The sequence below is a fragment of the Peromyscus californicus genome, unplaced genomic scaffold (genome assembly GCF_007827085.1).
Source record: "Peromyscus californicus insignis strain IS unplaced genomic scaffold, ASM782708v3 Scaffold_6__1_contigs__length_162567912, whole genome shotgun sequence".
Classification (NCBI taxonomy): Eukaryota; Metazoa; Chordata; class Mammalia; order Rodentia; family Cricetidae; genus Peromyscus; species Peromyscus californicus.
In genome coordinates, this window is record NW_026294584.1 from 64,467,652 (window position 1) to 64,495,528 (window position 27,877).

Here is a 27,877-nt window from a genome sequence, read left to right on the forward strand (position 1 = left end):
CTGCCTCCCAAGTGCTGGGACTAAAGGTGTGCGCCACCACTGCCCAGCTGGCAGTATTCTTATTGTGCTCCTAGGTTTGTGTTCTCTCTCTCTCTGTGTGTCTCTCTGTCTCTCTCTCTGTCTCTGTCTCTCTCTCTCTGTCTCTCTGTCTCTCTCTGTCTCTCTCTGTCTCTCTCTGTCTCTCTCTCTCTCTCTCTCTCTCTCTCTCTCTCTCTCTCTCTCTCTCATATACACACTCACTCTGTGTCTGGATGTGTTTGTGTAGGTGTGTGGGTGAACATGTAGAGGCCAGAGATTGTTGTTGGATGTCTTCCTCAGTCAGTTTTCCACCTTATTTTCTGAGTTTGTCACTAAATCTGGAGCCATTTTAGCTAGGCTGACTGGTCAATGAGCCCTAGGAATCCTCCAGCTGCTTTTCCCCAGTGCCGGACTACGAGGTCTGTGCTGCCACGTCCTATGTTTATATGAATGCAGAGGATCAGAACTCAGATCTTGTTGCTTATACAACAAGTACCATTGAGACATCTCCCCAGCCCTAAAGTAGACTTTTATATATGTTTATTGTTTCTGTGTGCTTGTGTGTATGGGTGCATGTGTAGAGAGAGGTCAGAGGACAGTTTGCAGTTTTTTCTCCATGATGTGGGTTCTAGGAATCAAACTCAGGTCACCAGATTTGGTGTGAGGCACTTTTCATTCACTGTGTTATCTTGCTGGCCCTGGAACAGACTTTTAAAGGCAACAGAAAAAGTATTTCTGATGTTATAAAATGGGGTCACATTTAGGGAGAATAGCTAAAATTAGTATTAAAACAATAAATAAGGCATTAGAGTTTTGTGTTTATGAGGAAGAAGATTCCATTTTTCTAAATTTTATTTTTAATTATATATCCCTGTGTTGGAATGTACATAGGAGTGCTGTGCTGGCATGGGTCAGAAGAGGATTTTGGATCTGCTGGAGCTGGAGTTACATGCGGTTATGAGCTGCCTTCAATGGTGCTAGTAACCAAATTCAAGTCCTCTGTGAAAACAGCAAGCATTCTTAATTGCTGTACCATCTCTCTAGCCCTGGAAGCTCCATTTTTAAGAGTTGAGAAATACTGGGACAGTTCCCATGGATGAGGTGATAATAAAAGAAAAGAATTTGATATTTATTATTTCATCTTAGAACACTTGGTGGCCTCTTCTCTTTTGAGTAGCAGTTTCTTTCTCAGTGAGCACACTAAGGGACAATGAAATGAAGCTTTTTTCCTTTACCTTTTTCAGCTCTACTAGTAAAATACAGTTACTGAGAAATGCTTGAATGTTGCTTAGTTTGGTTTTTTTGTGCTGCTGGATATTGAACCTGGGGCCTCACATTGGTTGGCAGAGGAACACTCCACCACTGAGCTGTCACCTATCCCAAATTTAAGAAAGTCAGCTGCATATTATTTCTTTTTTAGTAGTTTGTTTTCTTTATTTTTTTTAACATTTTCTTTATTTTATGAGCTTTGGTGTTTTACCTGCGTGTATGTACTTGTGAGAGTATCAGGTCCCCTGAAACTGAGGTTACAGACAGCTGTGAGCTGCCACGTGGGTGCTGGGGATTGAACCCTGGTCCTCTGGAAGATCAGCCAGTGTTCTTAACCACAGAACCATCTCTATAGCTCCATAATTTGATTTCTTAAAAAGCCACATTTTTCTGTTATCTCAGAGTATGCTAATTTTTGTTAAGGTACAAATTGAAATTTTTCTTCTTCTTTTGAAGTAAATTTGCTTCATGGCTTTAGCCTAGGGTTATATTGAGTAAATAACAAAGAATAGCATCTTTGACAAACAATTGCAATGAATGTCCAAAATAGACGTTTAGTTTTTTGGATTCCTGGAAATGAGGGTCAACAGTTGTGTAGTTTCATAGTTTTGAGTAAGCCTCGAGGCAGTGTTGTGGCTCTCTGTAACATATTTTCTTTTGGGCCACCAACCAGCTCCCAAATCAAGACAGAGACATTTTATTAGTTATGAAATGCTTGCCCTTATCTTATGTTTGTCCCACTAGTTTTTCTAACTTAACCTGTTTCTCTTCATTTATGTTTTGCCTCAGGGCTTTTTAACTTCCTCTCTCTCTCTCTCTCTCTGCTTCTTGTATCTGGCTGGCTGGTGTCTTCTGCTCTCTCTTTCTCCCTTGTTCTCTCCCCTCCCCTTCTCTTGCCTAGATTTCTCCTCCTACATATTCTCTCTTCCCGCCAGCCCTGCCTGTCCCTCTCCTGCCTAGCTGTTGGCTGTTGAGCTTTTTTTTTTTTTTTTGAAAGATTTATTTATTATGTATACAGTGTTCTGTCTGCACATATGCCCGCATGCCAGAAGAGGACACCAGATCTCATTACAGATGGTTGTGAGCCACCATGTGGTTGCTGGGAATTGAACTCAGGACCTTTGGAAGAGCAAGCAGTGATCTTAACCTCTGAGCCATCTCTCCAGCCCCGGCTGTTGAGCTTTTTATTAGACCAATCAGGTGCCTTAGGAGGGAAGGTGAAACAAATGTAACACACCTTTACACAGTTAAAGTAATATTCCAGGACAGCTTTCTAGTAATGTTAAAATCCTGAATTAATTTCTTGATGTTGTATTTTGATTTTTGACTCTTTCTTGACTGTTTTATTATGGCAGAATCAGTTTTTATGTAATGTCATTTACATTTGCACATAGGTATTTGTCTTCATTTATGTGCATATGTAGAGAGATAACAGAAAGAAGTAGGCTGACCATAAGAAATGAGTTACGATATTGTTAAGCTTGGGATTATGTTTATATTCTGAAAACTACATAGTATTTTTTTCATCTTGTTTTTCATTGTTCTTTAGGGCCCTCCAGAATTTCCACAGCATACACCTGGACCTGTTCCCAACAGTTTTAACCAGCCACCTCGACTTCCTCTCCAGGACCAGTGGAGAGCCCCACCACCACCTCAGGAACGAGACCCTTTCTTCTTGGGAGGTACATGAAGGGGTGTGATGGGCACAAGAAGTGACAGAAGCTGCATTGAATGGTGGACCTGTGTGGTTACTGCTGAAACAGAATTTACTGCCCACTAGGAGATGTGTCATAATAATTCTACCCATTATTTCAGTGGCTAAAATTAGACAATAGTTGGATCTGAAATGTGACATTCTGGTACAAAGAAGGAAATGTTTATAGAAAATGACCCATAAAACCATTCCAAGATAGCTAAAATTTAGGATTCTTTATAAAATACAATCCTAACATTTGGGAATAGTGAGGTGGCTCTTTTTTGTTTGTTTGTTTGTTTGTTTGTTTGTTTGTTTTTTCGAGACAGGGTTTCTCTGTGTAGCTTTGCGCCTCTTCTGGAACTCACTTGGTAGTCCAGGCTGGCCTCGAACTCATAGAGATCCGCCTGGCTCTGCCTCCCGAGTGCTGGGATTAAAGGCGTGCGCCACCACCGCCCGGCGTGAGGTGGCTCTTAAAAAGGCTTGTCTGCAAAGTGTGCGGTCTTTCTATCTTGAAGGTAATGTTGTGTTACTATTCAGTTTCAGGTGAACCAAGGTTCCCCAGTCATCTTTTCTTGGAACAGCGAAGTCCTCCACCACCTCCTCCTCCCACACTCCTGAACAGCAGCCATCCTGTCCCCACTCAGAGTCCCTTACCATTCACTCAGCCTGGACCAGCATTTAATCAGCAAGGACAGCAGCCGGTGTTCCCTAGAGAGAGGCCTGTAAGACCAGCCCTGCAGCCCCCAGGCCCAGTGGGGATCCTACACTTCAGCCAGCCAGGGTCAGCAACTGCCAGGCCTTTCATTCCTCCTAGACAGCCTTTCCTACCCAGCCCAGGACAGCCGTTCCTGCCTTCACATGCACAGCCTAACCTTCAGGTATGCACATGAACCAGCCTTGAGGGAAACTTATCTGTGTGGTGCTGACCCTTTGTGTTTCGTGAAAGGGAAGCTTCAGCTTTTAATTGTTTCTGCTAACTTACGGTTATGTGAAGGGTATGAGTAGTAGTCTTAATATACTGATTGTTACAGCCAGCTTTCTTGATAGTATTGTTTATTTCCTAAACACTAGGGAATATGAAAAAAGTGGTTCTCATTTTCCTGGAGCTGAACTTTGTCACTTTTGGAATTTTAAAGGGTAACTTTAACACTAGAGTACTGCACCTAACACTAAAGTAAGTCCTGATGGTGTATTTGCTTGTCTTGTGTAGTGCTGTCCGCCACATCATGTTCCTGCTAGGGAGGGGAAAGGCCTTGGTGGGGAGGAACACTACAGCTTCTCACTTTGTATGTGACAGGCTTGTGCGCCCTCTGCTGGAGGTATTTACTGGCCAGTACAAGTATTTGTGACATTTTTTCCTACCTGGTATATTTTCTTCGTTTTTTAACTTTACTATCAAGTATCAAGGTACATAGCAATCCAGCAAGGTGCAGTGTCATTCCTTAATCCCAGCATTTGGGAGATGTTGTCTACCGGAAAGGGGCGGGGAGAGAGAGAGTTGGTAATAGTACACTTTGACTCAACTGTTTAGATACATAGGGAATATAAGAATGCATACCTAGGGACTGGAGAGATGGCTCAGTCTTAAAGAGACTTGCTATTTTTCCAGAGGATGGGATTCAATCCTCAGCACCCACATGGTGGCTCACAACCATCTGTAACTCCAGTCCCAGGAGATCCAAAGTCTTCCTTTGGCCATGGTGGGCACCAGACATGCCCATGGTACATAGACATTCATTCACCTGAAATATCCATACACATAATCAATTACTAAATAGCATATCTAGGCTTGCAAACATAACTTAGCAGGTAACAGCTCTTGCTACCAAGCCTGAGTACCCTAGTTTGACCCCTGGAACTCACATGATGGAAGGTAAGAACTGACTCTAGTAAGTTGTCCTCTGACCTCCAGTGTGTATTGTGGCACATGTTTGTGTTGGTACACATGTACTCACATATACACACAGCCAGTCGAGCAATAAGTAAATGAAATAAAAATTTTAAGAGTATGTATTTAAGAGTATGTATTTTAAGAGTATGTATTTAAGTTAAAAAGAGAAGATAACTATTTTCAGTGTTCAAAAAGGGATAAATATTTTGAATTTTTTCTAAAAATAGAAATACTTTTCCCTCTGTTGTATAAATATTAGAATATAGGTGAGTTTAAAGAAATTAAATAATTCTATTACCAAGCAGCAGTTGCCATAACCATGTAGTTGTATCTTTTTTAGTAGGAAAGCAGTCCTTATTTTTTCCTCAGGTAATATAGTCCCTATGGTCTTTCCAGTCTAGTGGACTGTCTTCACTGTACCATCTGAGCATGCTGTAGGAGGTTACCTACTATGATGGTGCATAGTTTTAGGCATACAAAGGTAGTGCCACCAGCCAATTGCTGCATTTATGATTCTATTCTCCACATGAAGCTGCTTCTCAATGCTGGGGATTTTTAAGGAAACCGTTGGGATGAAATCTGCTGGGAATTTTTAAGGAAACCGTTGGGATGAAATCTGCTGGGAATTTTTAAGGAAACCGTTGGGATGAAATCTGCCTAGCACATCTGTTTATAAGCTATTGTTTCTCTTTCTTTTGGAATGGAAGGGACCCTTGCATCCTCCGTTGCCGCCACCTCATCAACCACAGCCTCAGCCTCAGCAGCCCCAGCAGCAGCCCCAGCATCACCAGCACCAGCCACCCCTTCAGCCTCCCCTCCAGCCTCCACACCAGCCTCCCCCACAGCATCAGCCGCCCCCTCAGCATCAGCCACAGCAGCACCAGCATCACCACCACCTTTCCGCTCCTCCCCCTCCTCTGATGCCCATGTCTCAGCCACAGTTCAGGCCGCATGTGCAGACTGCTCAGCCTCAGCCCAACAGCAGTCGGATGCAGTGCACCCCACGTCAGGGGCTACGACATGTGAGTACCACATGTGGCTTAACTTACAATTCCTGAGGTAAATCATTTTCCAGCTGTTTTTTTTTTTTTTTTAATAAATACGCAATATAGTTTCCAAAGTAAAACTATAATTGGTTTTTTAAAGCACTTTGGAAAACATTTTGAACTATAGATATTAACTTGTCCTTTTTTGAGCCTTAAAGGCTGTGCTGATATTTACTTCCTTCATGGATTTGGGGTTTCTGTAGTGATTAGACAGTACTGTTGGTTGATGGTCATTCCACCAGTGCACACAGCTCAGCCTTTGATCCAGGGTATCTGCCTCTGGGTTCTGAACAAGAGCTTCCCTTCAGTTGTGGAAGCTAACTTGCATTTGTTTGTGGTGGGCCATTTGACATACTGTCAGCAGATGTGGGTCTTGTCGTGCATTGAAAGGAACTGGGAGGTGATAGGTCTCTGTGAGAGTAAAATGTACCTGCCATCGCCTTTTCCTCTATTAGTAACTGACATTACTTTCTCTTTCAGGACAAAACATAATATTACTAACAGTTCCTGTCTATAAGTCTTCTCTTCAGTCCTGTACTTTTATTCTCATTGTTTGAGCAGGTCATTGGGCTGCTTTGAACCTGTCTTCCTTACCCTGCCTCTTTATATCTTAATATGACTTGGATGAAAGCATCAAGGGTATTTCTAGGTAGAGGAGAGGCATGTGTGACTAGGCTTCCTTGTTAGGGTAATGGCAGCAACTCAGTCCCTCCTGACTCAGCCACCTCTATCCCTTGATGTATGGGTTCTTTCCCAGCCACGTCTAGGGAAAAGTAACTGAGACTCTTCTTGTGATAGGACGTGGCGGCACCGTTCTCCTCCAGAAAGCTTTTCATAAGATTGAAACATGGTATTAGAGTCTCCTGTTCCATTTTAAACTTAGATGAAGTAGAAACAGTATGCAACTGATACATTTGAGTCCTTGTTTTGTTGTTCTTTTGGCCCAAAGTTCTGTTAAAAATGTTGGTCCATACACTGAAAAATCACTGGGTTTGACTTTTATATGAAAGCTGTGTCTTTATGAAACCGAGTCCTAAACATCAGGGCATCCAGCAACATTTGTATTTGCCAGAGTAAGGGATCTACCTCTCAGAAGAGAAGGCAGTTTTGATGACAGTGATCCTTCATGTTTTGACTCACTAATAAACTTGTGTTTCTTTTTCTGACAGAATTCAGCATCTCAGAGTATAAGCAAACGGCCCATGCAGCAGATGCAACCCACTGCTCCCAGAAACAGTAATCTGCGTGAACTCCCCATAGCACCTTCCCATGTATTGGAAATGAGTGGTAATCGCTGCTCCTCCACACCTGCAGCTCAGGTGAAGCCCATTGTCAACACATCCCCACCCTGCAGGGCTGTGGTGGCTTCTCGGAGCTCACAGGGGAAAACTGATGCAAAAGTCAAGCCGCTTAGCCCTGGGGCTCAACCTAAGGAAGACACAAAAGCAGAGCCAGAGGTAGGACCTCTTTCCTGGGACGTGTTTGTTCTGGAATAGGGAGTCTGACTGTCACTATGTTCTGCTTAATTCAGTCATCCAGAAACTCTGCCCACTTATTCCTCCCAAGTAGATTCTTCTTTTAGCCTAGACATGTTCATAAAAGATACTCTTACTGCTGGGGGATGTAGCTCTGTGGCAGTGCACCTTAAGCAGCTTGTATTTTCATTCCCTGGAGTATGCATGGGTACTCTTGACATTCTCACTGGTTTATGATATTAAACTTTTATATTTGTACAGTTATTCCTGTATTATATAGAATCAATGTATACTCAGGTTTAGCAGATATTTTCTTTAAAGGACCCCAAATTTTAAAAATGTTCCAGATCAGCATAATCACTTACCCCTGCCATTGTGGCTCAAGGCAGTTTGTAAATAATAGTTCTTATAGGAACAGGTGTGTTCTATACCAGTAAACCTTACTCACAAAACTAGGTGGTTCTGTGACCTTACTTATATTTGGTAATTTAAAATAGGTGTAGAATAATAATCATGGATCAATATTTTACGTGGTTTTCAATTTTGAGGTCCTTGGCCTCTCACAAGTCTCAACTTTCTTACCTGTAAAATGAGGATGAAATAAGATAGGGTATATCTGGGAGCTGGGCACAGACAAGTACAGAGAGTTACGTGAGCACCAGTAAAAATCCATGCTGAATGTAACAAAGCCCTTGACCAGTTAACTGATTATTATAGTGTTCAGTGTAATGATAGCCTGGAGCATTTCCTTAAGTAAGAATTTAAGGAATTCTTTCTTTCTTTCTAAAAACCAGTTATACTATTTTAATCTTTTAATTAGGATTTCATCATTCAGGTTTTCTTCTGATAAATGATTGTGATGGTTTTAATTGTATCACATCAAAATTATGAAGTCAGACTGTTGGATGTCATTTAATAAACACATTAAAAGGGTGATTGTGGGTTTCATAATCAGTGTATGAAAGAAAACTGGAGCTACAGACTGGAATGGAGTGGTTTATAAAGAGTTCTTTGTGAGCTGGGTCTTGGATTGTACTCTTGTAATCTTAGCTACTCTAAGGGCTGAGGCAGGAAAGTCGCTAGTTCAAGGCCAGTCTGGGCAACTTAGATCCTTCTCAAACTTATAAAAAGTAATAAAGAGATATATAATTTGAGTGGTAGAGCATTTGCCCAGCATTCTCAAGGCCGTGTTCAATCTTGGCGTGCGCGCGCGCGCGTGTGTGTGTGTGTGTGTGTGTGTGTGTGTGTGTGTGTGCGCGCGCGCGCACGCACAAACAACACACACACACACACACACACACACACACACACACACACACACACACCCCAAACGATAAAAAATGGTTCTTTGCCAAAAATTTGATAGTACCTTTGGTTTATATAGCTAACTTAGAACTTGTATATATGTTCAGTCTAGTTCACATGCAAATTTCTTACATAATAATAGTGACTAAATAACACAAGGAGAGGAACAATCAGCCGTGTTTATTCATTTCGTTTTAGACTTACCATGAATTCTTCTGTAAATTTACCACATGCAGAAAAATTTTGAAAGTAAAATAGAAAGTTGACAGGTTACAGTGGTATAGGTTGAATGTCTTAATTTGTTTTAGTTTAGTTTTTTGTATACAGTAAGTGGAACCAGGCTTATATTTTTCCTTTTAGAGAAATGCATTTATTTTTCTTCGCTAAAGGTGGCTAAATGATTTGGATTCATTTAGTTGGTATTGGTTCAGAAAGGAATAAATCTAAAGTATTTTTATCTATATCTTTGAACCTACTTTAACCCTCTCTTGACTGGTTGGGAAACAAATGCTGACAAATTACACCTGTGTTAGGAAATGGTGCATCTGTATCCTGCTACTGCATTCTTTGCTGTTGAATTGCAGGGTTTCTTACTCAGGCCTGCTGAGTAAGAGTCTCTCACTCACCTACCTTTAGTTTTTATTTGAAATGTACCCAAGACTTTGACCTTAGACAAGAAGGAGGTCAGCCCATGCCAAGAAGTCCATGGGGTGGGTACCCACTCAACTCTCCAGCTCTGTGCTTGTCTTACATCTCTAATTCTTGAGATTTATGCAAGATAGGCAAGATTTGTAATTAGTTGAATTCCAGATAGATTGAATCTTATTCTTCTGTAAAGACTATGGATAAGTGATTTTAAAGAACATTATTTTTAAGTTATAAGCTTTCTTCATTGGATTCTTTAGTAAAAAATTTACTGGACTTTTGAAAGGAATTCTCTGTATAGACTTTTAGTGTAGTTTGGGTCTGGGATATTCAGGGCATCCACTGACCATTAATATTCCAATACTGCGATTGGCAGCATTTTGATTCTGAGGAGGGTGTGGGAGTTCAAGGTCAGAAAGATTGACTTGTGCTGTTCATTATAACCAATTATTCTGTGACAAATGAGTTTGAGATCAGGCTGAAAATTCTGTACGAAAAATCAATAGTTGTAATCAGGGCCTTTCAGGTCATTTACACCCCACCTTTTGTTGGTATGTCAGGGAAGAGCCAGATAAAAACCCCTCTGACAGCAGGAACTCGTGGCTGTTGCCATTCCCATTCGAAATATATTTTGATATCTTAAATGAATAGTTTAATTGGTTTCAAACTTGTAAATGAGTGGGAATTTACATTATTTCATTTTTAATATTCTGATAAGATTTTTTTCCAAATTAGGTTTAGCTGTGTAATTTTCCTCCCTCCCTAGAGGAAAGAGTTACACTTCTTGTTAAGCAGATTTTCAAATGCCTTTTTTCAAATACTGAATTGAAAGGTTTAGGGGAAATTGATTGTTTAAAGTGGGCACCCTGCACTGTAAAGTGAAGTGAACTGTGTTTCCATTTTAGTTCCCTGATGAAGATGAAGAGACAAGGTTATATCGACTAAAGATAGAGGAGCAGAAGCGTCTGAGAGAAGAAATCCTCAAGCAGAAGGAGTTACGAAGGCAACAGCAGGCTGGTGCCAGGAAGAAGGAGTTACTGGAAAGACTTGCACAGCAGCAGCAGCAGCAGCAACAGCAACAGCAGCAGCAGCAACAACAACAACAGCAACAGCAGCAGCAACAGCAGATCTACGGGCCACAGACCCCTGTGGAGCAAGAGGAGCTGGCAGCTACACCATCGCCCACAAATGGTAACCCACTGTTGCCCTTTCCAGGGGCACAGTGCCGGCAGAATGTGAAAACCAGACTTCTTGTTAAAAACCAAGATGTTACCATTGCTAATGTTCAACCCAAGGCAGTAAACTTTGTCCCGCCTGGTGCTAACATGCAGCATCAAGGGCAGCATGTGAGACCGCTGAAGCATCTGAGACAGCTGCCACACAAAGTCCTCCAGGTCAAGCCTATGGACATAGAGGAGCCCCCCAACTCCCCACAGGCAGCCAGAGTGACGTCCCTCCAGGGCCGGCCTCAGGACACCAAGCCAGGGGTGAAGAGGACTGTCATGCACAGGGCCAACAGTGGAGGTGGTGGAGATGGGCCACATGTCAGCTCCAAGGTCAGGGTGATTAAGTTGTCTGGAGGGGTAAGTTGATACATTTTATACATTCTTTGTAAATTTGTCTGCCTTAGAGGGTTTTAGTTTCCACAAAAGAATTGAACCTGGCCTCTGGTAGAGTCATGTAGATTAGCCAAACCTTAAGGTTGGTAAGAGAATTGTCATTCAAAATCTGCTTCTGTCTGGACCTGTATTGTCTCAGCTGTCTTGAGTCTAGTGATTGACCATGGTGACATCCTGCAGCTATACCTTTCTCAGTTTTTAGCTTCTTTTGTAAATAACAGTGTAATCAATTTCTCATAATCCAACAAACGTGAACTTCAAGTTTGTCGTAGAAGTAAACTTTCTTATACGCATTGTGTATAGCTGTGGAGTCAGTGAGCATGTGTGGTCAGGGGAATGGACCCACTTTCAAGCAGCATGGACTGTTGAACCTGTTCTCAAGACCCTTTTCTCTGTTGTGTTTTAAAGAGAAGTTCTACTTTGAAAACATGTCATCTTACCATGTCATTTTAAAAGTGGAGCACTCCTTTATGATGATTTTCAGTGAGACACAGGAAGTGCAGTTTACACTGTAGTAAGGATAAGTTCAGCACTCTAGAATAGCAAGTTCTTGCACCCAGTCTTCATGAAGAGGTGCTGGATACTTGCTTTCTTCTAGTTGTATGAGCTTTGTTACAGTGCATAATTCATGTCTGTTGCCTTAATTACAGTGAATTCTAAAGCAAATGCCATTGTCCATATGTTTGCTGTGCTCTGTGGCAGTGATACCTGTTATATGTATTTACATTGTAAATTGGGGAAATGGGAACCCTGTGAGCACGAGCTTGTAGAATAAACCAACTATAATGGTTGACTAAAGACACAAAATGTGTACACCAGAAAGGAAAAACACCTCAAACTTCACCCGTAGAGGAAAGCAGTGCCCTGAGGAATGTGAAGTGCCATGTGGTTTGCTTGTCAGTTAGCTGAGTGCTTGGAGACAGAAAACAGAATTTCTTTCATGTGGTAGAAGGACACTTCTATAGAATAATATCGAGTAAAATTACATATGTAGAATACTCAGTGAGCATCTATAATTCTATTTTATCTGATTGTTTTCCACATGTTTTTCTGATTCAGATGCTGATCAGCAGATGAGCTGTCACATTTAACATACAAAGCTGCTGTGTTCAGTGGCACAGTAAATGCTTATGTGTTTGTACAATGACTTCTTAGCTTTGGGCCTTATTTAATACTTGAGGTGTTAGTCTGTCTCATTGAGTTAAAAGCTCAAGATAAGATGGCTACTGGTGGAAATAGAACTTTCCCTACTGGTGGGAAGAGCTGTGTAGACCTTCTGCACCTTGAAGGTTGGCACTAGAGGTTAAGTATCTACCCACAAAGAGCAGCATTTAAACTAGAAAATGTACTTCTTTTCAAAGAAAAACTGTATTTACTTAAAATTATCTGTCTGCTCAGATGTAAAACAAAAACAAAAAAACCCCAAATCATATTTAATATGAAATTTGATATATGATCTTACTCTAATCATGCTGCCTAATTTTACAACAAATAGAAAAAACAGTCTTTGGAAATTTCCACCTACTAGCCACCAGTCAAGTGCTTTGGAACAGGTTCTAACCTGTCTTTTTGACTCTTAAGTACTAACAAACATTTCTAACAGTGTAGATGGGTTTTCCTGTCCTGACCGCCGTTTCCAAATAACTGACTCAGGCTGAATATGAATTATAAATGCTTGGCTGGTTGCTCAGGCTTGTTACTAGCTAACTCTTGTGTTTTTGTTTTTGTTTTTCCCCCCCTGAGACAGGGTTTCTCTGTGTAGCTTTGGAGCCTGTCCTGGATCTCACTTTGTAGACCAGGCTGTCCTCGAACTCACAGAGATTCACCTGGCTCTGCCTCCTGAGTGCTGGGATTAAAGGCTTATGCCACCACCGCCTGGCTTACTAGCTGACTCTTACACTTAAATTAGTCCATATTTCTTATCTATGCTTTGCCATGTGGCTTGGTACCTTTTCTCAGTACGGCATGCCCATCTTGTTCTCTCTGCCTCTGCTGGGGACTCCTGACTCCACCCTTCTTCATCCCAGCATCCTTAGTTTGGTTGCCCGGCCTATACTTCCTGTCTGGCTATCGGCCAATCAGCTTTTTATTAAACCAGTCCAAGTGACAAATATTCATACAGTGTACAGAAGGAGTATTCCACAGCACAACAGATCTTCTAATTCTGTGTTGTCTAACCTGATGAATCTCTGATGGGGTTCGCTTTTCTCTTGGGTAAATAGTATTTTCCTAATGTCATGAGCATGCGCGCGCACGCGTGCGCACACACACACACACACACACACACACACACAGTGGCTAGGAACTATTTTTAAGAGAACACATAATTGTGAGTTAGTTGGAAAAATGTGCCTAATTAGGATAGTGCAAAAAGTAAGCAGCCATGTTTCCCAGCATCAAGTGCCGTCAGATTTATTTGACTTTTATCATTGTCCTTAGTTGCTACTAGATATCAGTCACAGTTGTTCTCTTTTCTACACTGGCATTATCCTATGGCTCAGGCCTATGCTTGTGCTCTGCTGCTAGGAATCTTGTTACGAGTCTGCACAGAGCCAGGCAGTTGGGCTACCTGGGAATATGGGGAGGACAGGCTTGTGATCTGGCATCTGTTGTAGTCAGGGTTTCTATTGCTGTGAAGAGACACCATGACCATGGTAACACCTATAAAGGGAAACATTTAATTGTGGTGGCTCGCTTACTGCTCAGGTTTAGTCCATTATCCTCATGGTGGGAAGCAAGGCAGAATTCAGGCAGACTGGTGCTAGAAAAGGAGCTGAGAGGCCTTACATCTTGACTCACAGGCAACAGGAAGTAGTCTGAAACACAGGGTGTGGCTTGAGCATATATGAGACCTCAAATCTTGCCCCCACAGTGACACACTTCCTCCAACAAGGCCATACCTTCTCCAACAAAGCCACACCTGATAGCGTCACTTCCTTTGGGGTCCATTTTCTTTCAAGCCACCACAGCATCTCTGTGGAATGTTAGCTGTATGTTTTAGTTTTCCATTTCACTGTTTGAATTATGACATTTCATTGTTGGTTGAATTCCATTTTGATGGGAGCTATTGACTTCTAATAGGGTAAAAGTATAATATATAACTTAAAAAGTTTCTTTAGAAGACCCTAAGTATATTCCTTTTTGATTCCTTTTTTGTTGTTGTTGTTGTTGTTTAAGATACTTTCTTACTGTTTCCCAGGGTAACCTCAAACTTGTTATTCTTTTGTCTCTGCCTCCTTCATTCTTGGATTGCAGACATGCACCACATATTCCATTGGAAAGATATATCTATATCTATACATACATACTATATATGTGTATGTATATTTCAGTATATATATTTCATGGTTTGAGATTAATATAATTATATAATTTCCCCTTCCATTTGCTCCTTCTAAACTCTCTCTTGTAGTACCCCCAACTTACTGTCTTTCAAATTTATGGCCTCTTTTTTTTTTAGTTCAGTGTTTCTCAACCTTCCTAATGCTGTAGCCCTTTAGTGCATTTCCTAATGTTGTGGTACCGTGCTGCTACTTCATAACCATAATTTTGCTACTGTTATGGATCATAATGTCTCTGTGTTTTCTTTTAGTCTTAGGCGACTCCTATGAAAAGGTCTTTTGGCCTCCCACCAAGGAGTCGGGACACACAGGTTGAGAACCACTGCTTTAGTTTTTGTGTGTGTATATTCTTAAATAAATAACTGCAATCTGCTCAGCCTGTATAATGTTACTTGTATTTTTTAGGGTTGGCCATTGGAGAAAGTTTTATTTATAGGGCAGAAGTAAGCACAGGCTTCCTTCAAGCTGCCTCCTTCCTTTACTACTGTCTGACCCAGAATTTACAGGACTAAATCTAAGGTGTCCAGTAGTCTCTTCCTTCTGGTGGTCATTCTCTAGCCAGGATATGGGCTCCCTGACTAGCCCGCCTCAAGAACTTGTCTCTGTGCTTGGCGATAGCCAGCTGTTCTTGTACCTCATACCACCTGGGAATGTCTCAACTTCCTTGGGCTTCTGTGAGTGACTTAATCACCTATGAGGCTGCTGTGAATCACAGTAGGTGTCTGTTGTCTTCCATAGCTCATTTAAAAATCAAATCATTAATCTTCACATGTTTTATTTTGTCTTTTGAGACAGTCTCATGTATCCCTGAATTTGCTATGTAGTTTGAATTCCTGATGTTCTTGCCTGTACCACCAGATGTTAGAATTAAAGGGCGATGCCACCATACCTGGCTTTCTTAGGATTTCTTTTTAAAAAATGGATTTTGTGAAAGATGGAGAGCCCGCGTCTAAGACAGTAGGTTTTAGGCTTGGCTTTTCTTTAATTGTGTTACCTTTAAGGCCTGTTTCATTCATCTTAAGGTAATTTCTAGTTGTTATAGTGGTTATATAAATTGGAACTATTTGGGTTCTCTTTATTAAAACTATTGCATTGTGGTAGCAGGAAACAATCCTAAAGATTTCATAAGAATGATTTCTTGATACTATTTCTTGTGTAGTTGTGATGTCTGGATCACTGTTCAGTTGTTTCTGGAAGAAGATGGTGCATTTTGTACAGGGCTTGTCGTTGGCATTGTATCTGGCATTGGCTGCTCTGAAACTCATTTTCATAGCACACAGAGCTTGACGCTCTCCTTCTTCGGGGTCACAGGCTAACTTTCTTGTGTGGCCATGTGACACATCAAAGCTTTCCAGCGTTGGGTGCAGAAAACCCATGTTTGGGTAGTTGTCTATCTTGGCTGCTTCTGGGACACTAAACAATCTTTTTTTCCCCTCGGAATCTCAATTTCCTACCTATAAATGGGCTTAATCCAGTTGCTGGGAGGAGTTCTAGATGAAAACTGCTGGCAGATGGAGGTGTTCTTGAGGCCCTGAAGAGGTCTGTGCTTCCTGCTGGCATTTGCAATGGCTACTGTTTGTCCAGGGGTGAGCATGTGCCACAGCTCATGAGACAGGCAGAGTTGCATTCTCATTTCACAGGGAAGCAAACTGAGTCTCCGGGATGTCATGTGACCCACCTGGTGCCACACAACAAAGCAGTAGGCCCAGACATCTAGCCGGGTTTAATTCTGAGTCTTGGCCTATTTAATAATAAAAGCTAAGGTAGAAGATATAAAAAGTTTATTTACTGTGAACTACTGGAGTCATCAATCATTCTCTCCGATTAACCACAGAAACAAATAATTAAAACAAGTATGTGCCTGGGAAAAAGTCCTGCAGCCTCATCTGGCTCATGGGAGATAGCATCCAGTTCACCTGTGAGTGACCTTGGTGACTTGGGTTGATTGAGCGCCTTTGCCAAGCAGTAAAATGAGGGCATGGTCTCCTTTCGGGATCTTGGAAGAGAATGAAGTGCGTTCCTTAGGACATACATGGTCATTGCTCAGGAAACGTCACAACACCGTACTTTGGTTGAAGGAAGAAAGAACAGTTTAGTGTCAAGAAGCAGGCAGATTTTATCCTGACCCAGGTTATAAAAATTTTAGAAATTTGGCAGCAAATGAAGTAAACAGTTGTTGGTTCTGTGGGCACACAGAGGCATGGGAGAAATGCAGGACCCCCAGCAGGAAAGCCAGCTGTTTGGCTGTGGCTCTTTTGTGTTTATGTTTAAAGGATGTCAGAAACTGCTTTTGGAAGGTCCCAGTTTATCTGTGGACGCTTGCTTTGGAAAGTTGGGTGAATTTGTCCATCTCTTTCCTCAGTCCTTGTTGTCATCACTAGGCCTCCTTTAGAGAGGCAGTGCATGGGTCCCTCTCGGGGCCATTGGATGAACTTTGTTTTGTTACATCTTCCGTGAAAGAGAAGTTCTGAGGCATTTACCACATCCACCAAGTACTTGTATCATACTGCATTTGCTCCTGCACCCCACCCTGTCTCTCTGTCTTTTAATGTCCATTAATCATCAATCACTTTCTCTTCCTCAGATGGTTTAGGAGAAGGTTGGAGGCCCAGTGTGTTGACTTAGGCCAGAGACACTAGAGACTGCAGCTGTGTGCTGTAGTACATCAGCCTGACCTGGGTTCTCACCCAGAGTCATGCGTTTGGTTTCTGGTCTCCTTTTAGTCTGAAGAAGTCCCTTGACCCTTGTGTTCATTGTCCTTGACATTTAAAGAGCAAAGCCAGTGATTTTGTGGCCTGTGCTGTAATTTACATTTATCTTTTGCTTCCTCCTTATAAGCTTCAGGTTGTATTTGGCAGGCTGCCCACAGAATGTAACTTGTCCTTGGTGGGACTGCAGAAGACTTGTGCTATATTGCTGAGCTTAGCTTTGATGACTTGGGTGAGATCATGTTTACCAAGTCTTTCCTTCGACTGCCCCCCCCCCCCCCACTGTGTCTGTAAGTTACAGTTGGGAAGGAGCTCTGTGTGAGTGCTCCATTTCTCACACTTGCTGCTCCCCACCAGCCAGCATTGATGTGGCCAATTCCAGCAGCATTGTGTGTCTCTCAGCTGTCATAGTCTCACAGTGGTTGCTTTGTCTTTACCTTCATTTACTTGTTCATTTACCTCAGTTTAGGGGTGTGGCGTTTTGATTTTTCAATGAACTGTTAATGGGTAAAGATAATGCTAGCAATCCACAGAGTCTTTTTAAAGGGCAGAGGAATTCATTAGAGAAAGAAAACTCACTATACAGAACAGAGGAATTATTTCAGGGTCCTGGAAGGCTGAGGCACAGTCCCATGCTGTTCTTTCGCCTGGTCTGTCTCCAGCATGCAAAACCACTCGGGAGCGAAGAGCACGCCATAAGTGCATCCCAGGTCTTAAGGGTCCCCAGCGGCCACACTCCAGGGGCATGTACTTCAAGGTCATAGGCAGGTGTAACAGTTACCTGCTGCCTCACTAGGGGTGGTGCTTCCAGGTCATAGCTAGAACAGCTACTCACTATAAACTGTCACTACTGTTATTTACTTTGATGCTAGGTCTGGCCCTGATTCGCCAGAGAGCGCCTCTTCCTGCAGACTTCTGTGTCCATTGAGGACACTCTCCATTGTTCTTTAAATGTATGCTTGCTTCCTGTACTCAAGCTTGTTTGATGTGTCTTGGCCTTTTTCTGTGTGATTCTGGGGTGGGTCCTGTCTTTATAAGGCTTCAGCTCCTTGGAGCACAAGTGTCAGAGGCTGTTGTGATCATCAGCTTCCCATTGCTGTGATAAGGTGAGGTAATTGGTTTGAAAGAGGAAAATGTTTACATCGTCGCACCAGGTCAGAGGTTTTTGTCCACAGTTTCTAAGCTTCACCTCTTCAAGGTTATTTGACACAGTACATCATGGCAGAAAAGGCCTGCTTGTCTCCTAGCAGCTGGACAGAGAGGCAGACAGAGAAAGGAGCAGAGGTCCCTAAAATCTCTTGGACTGTTGCATTGACTTTTCCTGGGGAGGCATGAAAAAATACTTGTTGCATGGATCCCAGTGACAGACCAAAGTAGCTTTCCACCAGAGTCCAGCTTGGTGAAAAGTGAATTTACAGAGCACAGAGGAAGGATAACTTACAAGGATGTGAGTGACCCCCCAAACGGTTCTATCACTACTAAGTCCCACTCCATCATAGACGGTGACCTTATGGAACATGCATCATGGAGTCCCACTTTCAGTGAACCTTCCATGTTTTGTAGCTCTAGCATCTCCCAAAATCACTTGCAGCTTCAGGAGAGCAGGAAGGATTCATGACCAGAATTCCAGATGAGCCTCTTGTCACTCTCTCCTCCATTACCATTGTGTTTACCTGGCTACCACTGTGTTGTTTTGCTTTTAGAGGCCCTAACTTCTGGGCCACAGTATTCTCTACTCCTAAGATAGTTTCATATTATACTTGGAAGGAAAAGTGCTATATAACTGGGGCACTTTCCAATGACCTGTCACCTTACAGGAACACCACAGATTGGGAACTAAGCATTCCTTTAACCATGGCCTTTGGAGGACATGTAAGATTGTAGTCTTCAGTGGTTAGTACATCATTGCCCTTAATACGTATCTGGGCCTTCCTCTGGGAGCTTCAAAGAGAATAGTCATCAAGGCACTGCTGCATCTGCTGGGTTTTACTAAGGGTGCATATTTCTTGAAAGATTGTTGGCAGGCAATATATAGATATGCGTGTTTTGTTTATTACGTTTTGTTATAGTTATTTGGTAGTCAAAAGAGAAATTGAATATATTCAAGGGTTTTTATTTATTTGGTTTTTCGAGACAGGGTTTTTCTGTGTAGCCCTGGCTGTCCTGGAACTCACTCTGTAAACCAGGCTAGGCTGGAATTCAGAGATCTGCCTGCCTCTGCCTCCCAAGTGTTGGGATTAAAGGCACACACCACCATCGTCTAGCATATTTAAAGTGAGTCCCTTCTATACCTCAGGGGACTGGCCAAGACATGCCCTTGTGGTACTAGCCAGGACACTTGATGGGAGGGAGGCTATCTGGGGCTTGCCTTTCATGGCAGGGTCTCTGAATTTTGGTGTTCGTGTGTATTGGTGAGGCCTCTGGCTTCCCCCGTTACTCAGGGAGGACGGACATGGTATTGGTGTCAGCAGTTAGGTCTGATCAGAGTCTGCAGAGCAGCTGTAGTCTCAGTTGTTACAACAGATGTGACATGAACTAGGGCACTAGATATTAGTGGTATTTGAGCTTCATACAGAAGCAGACCTGCCTTTGTGGAGCGTTGCTGTGAACTGAGCACTCTGGACTCCGTGTATAATATCAGGGACAGCAGAAGTGAAGTGGGATAGTACCATAGTAGGGAAACCTGAAGCAATGGCTTCTGAGTGGAGAAGAAAGCAGTGTAAAGGTATGTGTGTGGGGAGGGGGCAGTATGTGTAACAGTGGCAGTTCCTAGCTGAAGGAAGGGCCTTCACTGGGTTGAGTTTGGAGATGGGCCACATGCATAGGCTCTTTGGGTCTTAATTCTTGGAGCAGCGGGAGCCACTTGAAAGTTCTGGTGAGCTGATATTCTCACTTTGTTTTGCTGGTTTAAGGGGAAAAAAAACTAGAAAACTATGAAACTGGCAGTTTCTCATTCATTCATTCATCTATTCATTTATTTATTATTTACAGATTTAGGGTTGAGTTCTGTCTTAAAGTTAATGCACAGAAGGATATAAGACATAATTAATCATCTGAGTGTTAGGGTTGAGATGAACAGAGACATTCGTTTTATCCCTCGAATCTTCTGTCTCTTTGGGAAGTACCAGTCTGACAGAAAGTTGAACACATATCCTTAGTCACAGGCTCATGTTGAATTTGCCACATCCCCTTCTTGTTCTCTGGAGGTGCCATGTCTCAACCCTCTGACTCCATTGCTCAGAACTTCTGCTGTTCTGGGACCCTGCCAGTGCTTTTGCATGTGCTCTGTCCTGTCTGCTACCCAGAGCTTCCCCTGCCTTAGAGCTCTAGCTCCAGTTGCTGCTCCCTCCTCCTCCTTGAGCGGCTTTCTGCATTCTGTTCCATGTTTGTCCCTAGAACCTAGGACAGTTTCAAGGGTGTCTTAGGGTTTCTGTCACTGCAACGAAACATGACCAAAAAGCACATCGGGGAGGAAAGGGTTTATTTGGCTTACACTTCAGCATTGCTGTTCATCACTGAAGGAAGTCAGGACAGGAACTCAAACAGGGCAGGATCCCAGAGGCAGGAGCTGATGCAGAGGCCATGGAGGGGAGCTGCTTACTGCATTGCTTCCCATGCTTGCTCAGCCCATGTTTTTATAGAACCCAGGACCAGCAGCCCAGGGATGGCACCACCCACCATGGGCTGGGCCTTCCCCTATTGATCACTAAATGAGAAAATGCCTTACAGCTGGATCTAAAGGGGGCTTTTCCTCAACTGAGACTCTTCTCTGAGGACTCTAGCTTGTGTCAAGTTGACACACAAAACCAGCTAATACTGAGAGTATTAAGAATACTTAAGAAACTTAAATATGAAGCTGAAGACATCTGCATCGTTGAGTTTCTTGTTTCACAGCAGAAGTGGAGTGGATGTAGTATCTCTCTGGAATGTCTGAGAATGAGCAGGGCAGTTGTTCCCTAGCTTTGTTGGTAATACCAGGAAGTGAGCAAAACAAGAGCAGCCCCGGGATAACATTGGTCTTTACTGTTAATCCTTTCCCCCACCTTCTGCTTTTTCCCCCAAATCCTGTTTTCATTTGGTTTGCAGAATAGGATTGTGTTGTAAGGTTTATTTGCTGCTTTTGAACTTTAAAAATGCTCACAATTATTTATTCTGGTGATAAGGTGTGCTACTGTTTATGTGTGAAGGTCAGAAGACTTGTGGGAGTTGGCTCTTTCCACCTTGTGGTTCCCAGGCATAGAATTTAGGTAGTCAGGCTTGGCATCAAACACCCTTACCCACTGAACCATCTTGTCGGCCTGCTGTTTTGAACTTTGAAGTGGTAGGTCTGTCACACTTGCTAGTTTGACATTGTTATTCAGTGGACACAGCTCTGCCCTACCTGGTTCTGGCAGAAGCTACCTTTGTAGGGCAGTGTGGCCGTGCATAGGTCGCTCAGGTGGAGGGAGGTACAGGTCCAGGTAGAACTGACCGAGACAGTGGTCTTTGCAGGTCTAAAGGACAGGACCATGGATAGAGTTCCGGGGAGATTGTTGTTGACGCGGGTGGGACAGCGGGTAACAGGTTTGTATTAGGAAGGCACCTGCAGGGACAGAACTGCCTGGTGGAGGCCTCTGAAGCCTCACCTCTGAGTTGGAAGAGCCAGTTCACAGCTCCACTGCCAAGGAAGCTTCCGTATTGGAGAGGGCCCAGAGCCTTCCTTCTGATACATTTCCATCTTCACCTGGTAGATTTGTTCATCTGCCCTGGACCTTGTTGTTTCTCCTCAGAGGCTCAAGGCTTTGGTGGTGGTTTTTGTTTTGGTTTGGTTTTTTTCCTTTAAAGACAAGCTAATTCTTCTCTTTAAAGATTTCTTCATACATAACTAGTCTCAGAATGGAAGATTATTACACAGGTCAGCACTTATAAATAACTGCCACATTCTCATATGGTACAGTGGAACACATTCACTTCCCTCATGAAGTGAAGCCCACTAGTTAGATCTGGCTACTCAAGTGGCGTTAGCCTTTTAGATTTGGTTTGTTGTTGCTCCCTGGACCCATTACCTGAAGCAATATTCCAGATTTCTGTCCCCAGTCTGCTTGCTTGCTGGTGTGTAAGCATGCCTGATGACAGAAAAGAACACTGCAAATATAAGGTGTTCTCTCACCCCACACAGCACCCGGTGCCAGGGTTAGGGCTGGCCTGTTTCTGGCCTGTCCGTCCTATAGTCCAGCAGTCTACAGAAAGAAAATAGAGTTCTATACATATTTGTACTTGGAAACTTCACCTAGCTTGCATATCATTTATTGTGCTGATCCTGAGCAAGCCTCCCAGAGATTGCTGGGATAGGCTTGTATTGTTGTCCTTAATAGAAACCTGTGCAGCAAGGGCTGTGGCTGCATCATCATCTACATTGCTGGTGACAGTGAAGTGTGGCCTTATCAGAAGGAGAATTCGTAAGAGGCTGCCCTGGGACACCACGCCACTGTCCTTCTGTGTGTCCTGACAATGTTATCTGTCCTTTCAGTGCGGAGTATCAAATGTCTGTCATGAGTACAGAAATTAATTTAATGTCACCTGAAGACATGCAATTAATCTTTTAGAGGTTTTCATAATACCTTTACAGAAAGAGTTGCCAGTTTGGCGGATTTGGATTTTGGGGTTTAGAAGAAGATAAGGAAAATTAATTTTTCATCAGGGTTAATACAAGCTAGCAGGGCCACAAAGGCTGAGGAAAATGATTGGGGAATTTGTCAAGTGTTGTCACTCCAGAATAATGCTGCTTAACGCCTGATAGGTATAATCAAGGGCTGAGGTTCTATGGAGAGGGATTAATCAATTTGCCTGCTAGTGAATGCAACTCAGCGATACCACTTCTTCATGGGCTTTAAAGAATGAAAATAAGATTTGATCTGTCAAATTGCAAGAAGCCCTGACAGTATCGGTGGGCATTTTTATCTGTACATTTAAACCATTTGTTATAAATAAATTTGTCCTGCTAATGTTGATGGCCACAAACCTCTTTTTTTTTTTTTTTTTTTGTAAGATTAAGCTGATAAAAAGTATTCCCTGGGCTTACTTAATTCAAATAGGTATTTTAAAAACCAAATACTAGTCTAAAGAGACATTTTTATTGTATTCCTTAAAGGGCGATCATTTTAGAGCAATTCTACAGTATGTTTCTACATGGGGTTAAGATGGGCACAACTTCTTCCTCCTCATTTGCTTTAGAGAAACTACTGTGCCAGAAGTTACAGCATGCCCCATGCTTCTTGGGGAGACTGCTCTTCCTGCAAGCCTGCTTTTATATGGGAATGTAATCTGCTAACCGCTCCAGGATACTGGTTTGCTTACATCTCAGCAACAGATTTCTAAGATGCCTAATTTGAAGCAGCAATATTTTAAACCTTGTGTAACTTCGGACTAATAATTACAGGTCTGTTTTCCGTGCTAGAACTGGGTGTACAGATCACAGCAAGCTTATGGATATAGGGTTGATTTAGTTTGGCTTGACACTCACCATGTTTATGTGCATTACTGTGGATATAAAAATGTGTTCCTGGCAATGGCCTGTTAGCATGCCAAGTGGCCATTTTCTAAAGTTAATCCAGAGTAAAAAAAAAAAAAAAAAAAAACTCCCTAGAATTAGCTTTTCATTGTACAAATATAGTATTTGTTCTCTCAATTGGGGAAAAAAAAATGTTTCTGTTTCTTTTCAAAAGGAAATAACTCGTTTGTTTATATTTAAGCCTTGAGTGCTTAGAATGAGTTTCATAAAAAGTTATAAAGCACAGCATTATGATAGCTTAATTAAAACAATCTAGTTGAGAGCAAACTATGTGATCTTAGCAGTGGGAAGGCTGACACAGGAGGATCACCACAGGTTCCAGGCCATCCTGAGCCACAAAAGGAGATGTCACAAGCAGTGAGGTGGAACTGCATGAGGCTTGGTCACCTCTGGGTGGTGCTTTGGTGGTATGCATGTGTGGCCAAAGGCCTCTGTCCTATGTGCAAAACAAAGATTTTACTATCCAGCTTATGGGGAGGGCTGAAAGAAAACTTGCCACAGACCCTGGCATGTTCCTGGTCACAGTCACAGGGTGAAGGATAGGTAGAAAGTGTGGAATGGTGTGCCGTGCTCTTGATGGTTAAGACCCTGCCGTGCCTCAAACTTAGGTGGTACTCACAGTTGGAGAGGGCACACACGTTTGTCCAGAATTAACCTTCCACTCAGTGAGAGCTTGTGGAAATGCTTGCAGACTCCTTATTTGGACCGTGGTCCTCAGAAAGTCGGGCTGTTGCCCTCTGCCTGTCAAGAGTCCTGAGAAGCTTTTGTCCGTAGGGTTAGCAGATGCATCCAGGCAGGAAAGGCCTGTTCTAAGTGCTTCTATTTTTCAAAATATTTTAAAAGTGACTGGATTATCTCCTTTTGTACATACTGAAGAATTTCTATGGTAAAATGTTTGAAATGACCTGCCTGCCCCCACTAAGGGGAAAGAGTAGACTGTTGTAAGGCCAGTGCCCCTCAGGCTGGGGTCTAGCTGTCCATAGCTAGATCATGTTATGGTACACTAGTTATTTAAGAGTTGAATTTTATACTTGGCCATCATGTGAGACGCCTTTTCTGTCTTGCTAGAGTGAATCAGCTAACATCTTGATGAAAGTGTTTTTGGTTTGTTTGTTTTTTATGTGTATGTTTTTGAGGGATGTTCTTTAGTTGGTGTCTTTTCTTTTTGATATTGGTGGCTTTGTGGTCACTTTGGAGAATGAGCCAGAACATAGGCCTCCCATCCCCCCTTTTACTTTAGCTCTGTGGTAAAAATCCCCTGGGAGGAGATTGGAGTCTTTCTTTGTGAGAAACGTCTCTTCATTAATTCTGTGTCCTTGCTCCTTAGAGCTCTAGTCAGTTTGGGTTTTGTACGATGGGCCCACTTTGTTGATTAATGTGATGACATAGTATTCATACATCCCTTTCACAGCTTTGGGAGTCCATTGTTATGGTCCCTCTTTGTTTTCTAATATAGGAACATTTGTGCTCTGCCCATTCTTCTTCTTCAGGATGGTTAAAGGAGTGTGGTGTTTGCTCTCAGAATAGCCTGTGGGACTGATGGAGAAGAGGCTTCTCTGTCCCCACTCTTGAGGGTGGTCTTCATTGTCTCCTTGCTTTGTTTGGAAGTGGGGCTGGTTCCTCTTAAGATTTCAACTTGATGTTAGGTCTTTTCCCCTCCTTTTTGCTATAACTAGCATTTAAATCCCTACGTTTTGATGTATTATATATTTGCTTTAAACATTTTCTCTTCTTTTTAATCATTAGTTCTTAATATGACTTTCTTAGTGCTAGACTGGTACTGCATAGCTTAGCCCAGCCCTTCAGGTCATATTTCTCCCCTAGCCTGAAGGCACCCTGGAAAGTGCCTGGACTCTCTGTGGCTCTTTCAGTCTTCAGACAGGGCTACAGCCCCAGAAACTTGTGGGTCCATGGGATGATCCAGTTCTGTACAGTGCATATACACTCAGTCCTGGCAAACAGTATTCAGTCGCCTGTTTTTCACTGTGTGTGCTGATATATTGTGTACCCTGAAGTTCCGACAAAGGAACAAGCAACCTCTTACCTCTAGGACTCCTCAGCCTGAAAAGCCTCAACCAAAAAGGCTTTAGTTCCTGTCTCCTCACGCCTTATATATCTTTCTCCACCCTCACTTCCTTCTTAGTGCTAGGTTTAAAGGCATGTGACTTCCCAAGCAAAGGCATGAGATTTCAAGTGCTGGGATTAAAGGCGTGTGACTCCCAAGTATTGGGATTAAAGGTGCGTGCTACCACTGCTCTGGCTCTGTTTCTCTCCTAGAGTGCGTCAATCTCATGTAGTCCAGGGTGGCTTTGAACTCACAGAGATCCAGATGAATCTCTGCCTCCCGAGTGCTAGGATTAAAGGTGCGTGCCACCACTGTCTGACCTCTATGATTATTCTAGTGACTTATTCTTGTCCTCTGATCATCAGGTAAATTTGATTAGGGTACACAATATATCACCACAACTGTGTTGATTGCACTGCCCCGAAATGGTTGTTTAGCAAGTCTGTAAAGTTTTGGAGAGACAGCTGCAGTGGGTCAAAGCTCTGTCTCCTTGTAACAGTTTTAAGCTTATCTTTTCTTGGGTCATAGTTACATTGGTTGCTTTTCCTTGAAGGCCCATTTGTTCCACCAAGGAGTTTCTAAAAGATAATTTAGGCGATTTTCTAAGTCTTTTTTTCTATTGTTATAACAAAATACCAGAAGCTGGATGAAGAAAAGAGGTTAATTTTGGTTCTTGATTCTCCAGGCTGGGAAATTTCAGAGTATGGTACCAGGATCCAAATTCTGATGAGGGCTTCACGGAGTAAAGTCAGACAGATGCTTGCAGAAGAGAGGGGGACATAAGAGGCCAGGTGCTTTTTGATAGCTAGTGGCATAACTAACCCATTCTCCAGAACCACATTAATCACTTCCTGAGGGTGCAGCCCCTCTAACCAAAACACCTCTAAGGGCTTCATGGCCTTTCATACAATTGCACTAACAGTTAAACTTCAGCATGGCTTCAATGGGGATAAACTACAATCCAGCTATAGCAGAGTGGAAATTGGAGGTGCATATGAACACGTACCTCTTTGGAAATCATTTGCTAGGTTGTCACCCATTACTCTCAAGTTTGTGCAGCCTGTGTGGAAAGGTTACCAACCATCACCTGATGTATGCCTCTTCAGGTCAGAAGGAGTACAAGTTTAGTGCCACTTCTCAAGGCCCAGCATTCATTTCTACAAAGATTACATGATATAGCGGAGCAGGATTCTTCTTATCTGATCTTTTGGTCCCACTCACCAGTCATTCTTTGAAACACTGTGCTGAAAACTGCAGATTGCCCATAGGCCTCACCCACAGACTGTCTTTATGCTGCTGCTTGGTAGTACAGTAGACTCAGATGCCTGCTTGACGTGGGCATGCCTCATGGTCCTTGTGGTCAGGAGCAATTGAGATAGAGAACAGAAGGACCAGGAAACAGGTTATGGATGTTTCCAAAGCTCTTAGCCAAGCATATGTACTACTTCTCTGGCATTCACTCACTGTGAAACCTTCTGGTGGTACATATCCTCAGATGGGGGGAAGCTGCCTGGCTCCAGTTGACTCCTACAACAGACACCGGAGCCAGGCAGCTTCCCCATTTGTGGTGGATTTGAGCAGCAACTGCCGAGTTTTATGACTACTGCTTGTGCACACTGTCAGTTTTCAACAGAAGTGTTCTTGACAGTAAAAATGAAGTCATTTTACAATTTAGCCATACAAATTAAACAGTACTTGTGTTCATTGCAGCCCTTTAAATGGATGTATTCATTAAAAGAAAATTTAATGATTTAAATTTCAAAAATACTGTATTTAAAACCTTAACCACTGCCCAATGAGAAGTTTCCCTACTGGCTCCAGGAAAGAGGCAGATTTGGTATTATTTATGTCTGAAAGGTTCTGCCTCGAGGTCAGCATTGGCTATGGGTGCCAGTGCTTGGCCAGAATGGTGGGCAGACACTGATCCGCCTGCTCCCTTGTTGATTTCAGCAGGGAGGAGAGAGTGATGCCTTTTCTCACTCAGAGAGCCAACCCCAGCGGCTTCCCCAGCCTCCGGACATGAGACAGCAGTCTACTCGCAAGGTGACGCTGACCAAGGGGGGCCCTCAGCAGCCCCAGCACCTGCCTGTGGGGCCCCACATGTACCCGGCTATTCCTCCAGGGATCAAAAGCATCCAAGGGATTCACCCAGCCAAGAAGGTACTGAGATGGAAGGGCCCTGTCCCCTGTAGTTTCCTGGCCACTGATGGAGAGAAGTTGGCATTAGGTGGTTTTTCTGGTGCTTGTTA

General features: G+C 42.8%; 1 protein-coding gene across 4 annotated transcripts in view; it reads left to right on the forward strand.

Annotated features, from left to right (window-relative positions):
• Positions 1 to 27,877, forward strand: part of Rbm33 (RNA binding motif protein 33) — a 112,131-nt gene that overhangs the window by 72,478 nt on the left and 11,776 nt on the right. For 2 of the 4 annotated variants that reach the window (XM_052718982.1, XM_052718980.1), the window contains 6 exons: positions 2,837 to 2,969; positions 3,521 to 3,861; positions 5,582 to 5,896; positions 7,090 to 7,377; positions 10,251 to 10,928; positions 27,579 to 27,788. In XM_052718982.1, coding sequence (XP_052574942.1) covers positions 2,837 to 2,969; positions 3,521 to 3,861; positions 5,582 to 5,896; positions 7,090 to 7,377; positions 10,251 to 10,928; positions 27,579 to 27,788 — 1,965 coding nt within the window. The remainder of the gene's footprint in view (positions 1 to 2,836; positions 2,970 to 3,520; positions 3,862 to 5,581; positions 5,897 to 7,089; positions 7,378 to 10,250; positions 10,929 to 27,578; positions 27,789 to 27,877) is intronic. The other 2 variants (XM_052718983.1, XM_052718981.1) reach the window with 1 other exon arrangement.